Source organism: Condylostylus longicornis, unplaced genomic scaffold (assembly GCF_029603195.1).
Source record: "Condylostylus longicornis isolate FDR11 unplaced genomic scaffold, ASM2960319v2 ptg000072l, whole genome shotgun sequence".
NCBI classification, from domain to species: Eukaryota; Metazoa; Arthropoda; class Insecta; order Diptera; family Dolichopodidae; genus Condylostylus; species Condylostylus longicornis.
The window spans coordinates 4053127-4057406 of record NW_026578040.1 but is presented as its reverse complement, the minus strand read 5'-3'; the positions used below and the strand labels follow the sequence as shown (position 1 = coordinate 4057406).

At 27.5% G+C, this 4280-nt stretch overlaps 1 protein-coding gene across 1 annotated transcript; it reads left to right on the top strand.

The window, feature by feature from the left end:
- Nucleotides 1–596: 596 nt before the first annotated feature.
- Nucleotides 597–3951, top strand: LOC129612434 (beta-alanine-activating enzyme). Its single transcript, XM_055526024.1, has 5 exons — nt 597–1034; nt 1096–1410; nt 1466–3164; nt 3231–3491; nt 3553–3951. The coding sequence occupies exons 1-5, from the start codon at nt 805–807 to the stop codon at nt 3949–3951; spliced, it is 2904 nt and encodes a 967-aa protein (XP_055381999.1). The 5' UTR covers nt 597–804.
- Nucleotides 3952–4280: the final 329 nt, after the last annotated feature.

The window sequence follows — 4280 nt, the reverse complement described above, 5'->3', positions numbered from 1 at the left end:
GTATGCCATTTTTTCTCTTTATATTTCTTATGTTATATTTGAATTATATATTTTTTTATTCGATTTTCTAATTTAATAACATGAAAGTGGAAAAAATGAGAGGAGTGGGATATTACAGACTTATTTTGTTAAAAGGTCAGTTTTGCTTTATTTTTTGTATGAAAATGGCCTTATTTTTGAAAGAGGTCTCTACTCTTGGAATGTGCACATTTAGTGGTTGTGAGAGGCATTTTTCCAGTGCAAAATGTACATTTTTGTGCACTTTGGTGTATGCCCTTTTTGGACGAACTGTATGCCACTCCATTCTAATATGATATGATTGATGAGGACTATAAGTACATATCCTGTTTTTATGGAAAATTGACGAATAAGCGGCTTTCAAATTAATTTCGAAATTAATTTAAATCGTTAAAAAATTTACCGATGGTTGCTGTCTTCACTACAAATAGATTAGTATTTTAGACCATTTTCAATTTTTATCTATTGCGAATAAATTATGTCAGTAGTTGTCTGTATCAGCTGTGAATCAGCTGTTTATTGTTTATATTAAACATTAGTTGTTAGTGTTTTCTTTTAGGTTAAAAAAAAAGAAAAAATCTCAAAAATTTTAAATAAAATTTTTAAATTGAAACTTAATTTACAACATCAAATTTCAGAGCACAAACAATTATGCGCTTCCAAATAAAAAAAAATAAAATATTTAATTTAAATTCACCACTAAACTTTGAGTGTGTGAGTATGTGGGAACCCACCTGCTGCAAATTGTAAATAGTAATCACTTTTCGAAAATATAAACAATAAAATATGGATAACGAAGACTTTGATAGCTTTTGTAGTAAAATTTTAAATTATAAAACAAATATCAGCTTAAAAGTGTATCATCGGACAAAACTTGAAAAAAATTTCAAATATGCTGAAGTGCTTGAAAGTGCTACATATATCCAAAACATTTTGGCAAACCTTAAAATTCCACAAAACAGTCGAATCGGCCTTTGCGTTCCTTCTAGGCCTGAAATTGTTCCAATCATATTGGGGTAAATTTAATAATAAAATTGTGAAAGTCATTTAAGAACTTAACAACTTATTAAATTTTAGCATTTTAAAGGCGAAAAACACATTCTGCCCCATAGTTTCCAAAGTTAACCTGGATGATCTAATAAAAAATATTGTAAAATTGAAAGCAGATTATATTATACTATGGATAACAATTGAGCATTCTAGTTTTACTTTAAAAAGAACGTTTAAAGTTTTTGGGACAAACTTTTATATTTACCGAGTTCATGATTTAGGGTTCAATTCAAAAACAAAATATAACTATTGTTATTGTATAACAACATCTGGGACAACAGGATGTCCTAAAATTATTGCAGTGCCTTGGAATTGCATATGGTCTAATATTAAAAGTTTAAGGTGTATGGTTTTTTTTGCATATTACATTGTTATAACTATAATTACTTAATTTTAGTGCAATTTATAATATTAAAAGCACAGACGTCATCATACCAACCTCTCCACCTACTTTTGATCCATTTATATTAGATATATTCTTGGGACTTAATAATGGAGCAAGTTTACTTTTTACGTCTAACATTGTTCATGATATTTCAATATACTTTCAAGACATATTCAATAAAAATCAACTTGGAGCATCAGTAATGCAGATAACACCTTCAGTATTTCAAACTTTTAGCGAAAATACTGTGAAATTTCTTTTATTTGAGAATTCATCTCTAAGAATTTTAACTTTTGGCGGTGAACCATTTCCACACTTGAAATATTTTAGAAATCCCAACGGCAATCTTAAAAAATCGCCGAAAATTAAAATTTTCAATATATACGGTATTACAGAAGTTTCCTGTTGGGCTACTTTACATGAAGTTAACGATATGAATGATCCGTTTAAAATACCAATAGGAAAAGTTATGGATCCCGATACAATATTAGAAGTAAGAAAGTGTAACTCAATTGTATGCACTAATGATAAATCTTTTGGCGAGCTGCATATTGGAAGTAAAACACGTAAATGTCTTATAGAAGATGAAAACGAAATAGAAATATTTGAACCGGAAAAAATAATTTTTCGAAGCACTGGTGATATAGTTGAAAATTTGAATGGAGAAATGTACTATAGAGGAAGAATAAATTCGATCATTAAAAGATTTGGACATAATATTGACACATCTGTGATTGAAAATAAATTTCTTGAAGAATCTACCATAAGAAGTGTATGTTGTATATTTGATGAAACGAAACATGAATTGCTGGTCTTTCTGATAGCAAAACAAAATTTTAATCCTCAAATTTGTCTCAATAAATTAAAAATTGTTGAAAAACCTAATACAATAGTGCTATCAGATGAATTTCCTGTAAATCAAAATGGGAAAATTGCGAAGGATGTTTTATTGCGGAAGTATCGCAGTAAAACTGATAGCTTCCGAAATTTTAGTGTTTTGAATACATTTGATGTAGTTATAAAACATATCAGCAATATCTCAAAAATTTCTTCAGAATTTTTAGTAAATTTGTTGAAGTGCAAAAAAACTGCAAATAAAAAATTAAAAACTGTTTTAAATTCCTCTTTTTTATCTCTCGGAGGAACTTCTATAGACATTCTTAATTTAGTAAGTGAAATTGAAACTCTTCAACAACGTTCATTGGATCCCAAAATTATGGAAATGTTATTTGACAATAATTGTCCGGTGTCGGAAATTCTAAATTATATTGAGAATTTAAATGAAAGTCCTTTACAAGAAAGTGAAAGTGAAATTATAGAAGATTATTCAATACAAACAAACTTCTTATGGAAATTTGACACAAAAAAATGTATCGATGCTAGTCCTACTTTTCATAACAATTATATTACAGTTGGCTCTCATTCTCATATGTTAGCCAACCTGAATTACAAAAGTGGTGATATTATTTCAGTTCTTACACTTCCTGACAGAATCGAAAGTCAAGTGACATTTTATAGAGAAACAGATTACGACCATGGTATTGTAGGTTGCTATGATGGATATTTGTACAAATTTGACCCAGCGAATGGTTTATTGATCAACAAATTCTATTCACGTGGAATGATTAAATCAAAATGTTTAGTAATTGAAGAGTTTGTAATATTTGGTAATTACGGCGAAAAAGAAAATCTGTTTTGTTTGAACAGAAAGGTAATAAATTGTATTCTAAACTATAGCTTATGTAAATATATTTAACATTGATGTACGTATATTCAGGATCTTTCTTTGAAATGGTCATTGAGATTAGGAAGTAAAGGAATTCTTTCTTCACCAATTAAAGTAGAAGAAAACTTAATTCTTGTCTGCACTTTAGATGGAACTGTCTCTTCATTTGATATTGAAAGCGGAGAACAGCAATGGTTTATTAAGTACGCGAATCCTATATTTTCCACTAGCACATATATTAATGAATTAAATGTGATATTACTCTCAGAGGTTAATGGTATGCTTCATTTACTTTCAAAGGAAGGACTCGAAGTTTGTTATAACCTTATATTTAATTAAAATTATATTTTTTATGCAATATGTTTATTTTTAGCAATCATCATTCAAAGCAGATGGCAATATTTTTTCATCATTTGAAATACAAAAATTAGATAACCAAATATTTGCTTACTTTGGTTGTTACGATTGTAATGTATATTGTGCTAAAATTCAACAAGATAGCATTGAAATAATCAAAAAAATTAAATTACAATCATCAATTTACTCAACACCAAAATCAATTTCAATCAATGATACATATTTTATTGTTAGTTGTTCTTCTCTTGGCATTATTAATATTCTAGATATAAAATTAGAAAAAGTTATTAAAAAATTAAAATTGAATGGTGAAATATTTTCAAGTCCGTTATTTGTCGATGATAAACTTTACATTGGATGTCGGGACAATCATTTATATTGCATTGAATTTCGGATTAATTTACCTTTAACTTGAATAAAATATTTATAAAATAAAACTAAGATTTTTTTAATGTAAAATTTTTTATCTTTTAATTTATAATTATGCATCAGTACATTTATTAAAATTGCAACTTTTTATTTTGGTTTGGAACTGAAACTTTTAAAATCGGAACTTTTTTATCAATAGCAAGATTTTTGTAATTTGCACTTCAAATAAGACATTGGGACTGGACATTGGGACATTTTTTCTAAATCAAAGGTTTATTGCATATATTGGTAGATATCATTTCTTCTTTATTGGTCTTGAATAATCAAATCTACAATCATAATTATTTTTTTTTGTCTTTTTCAAATTTCAAAAAG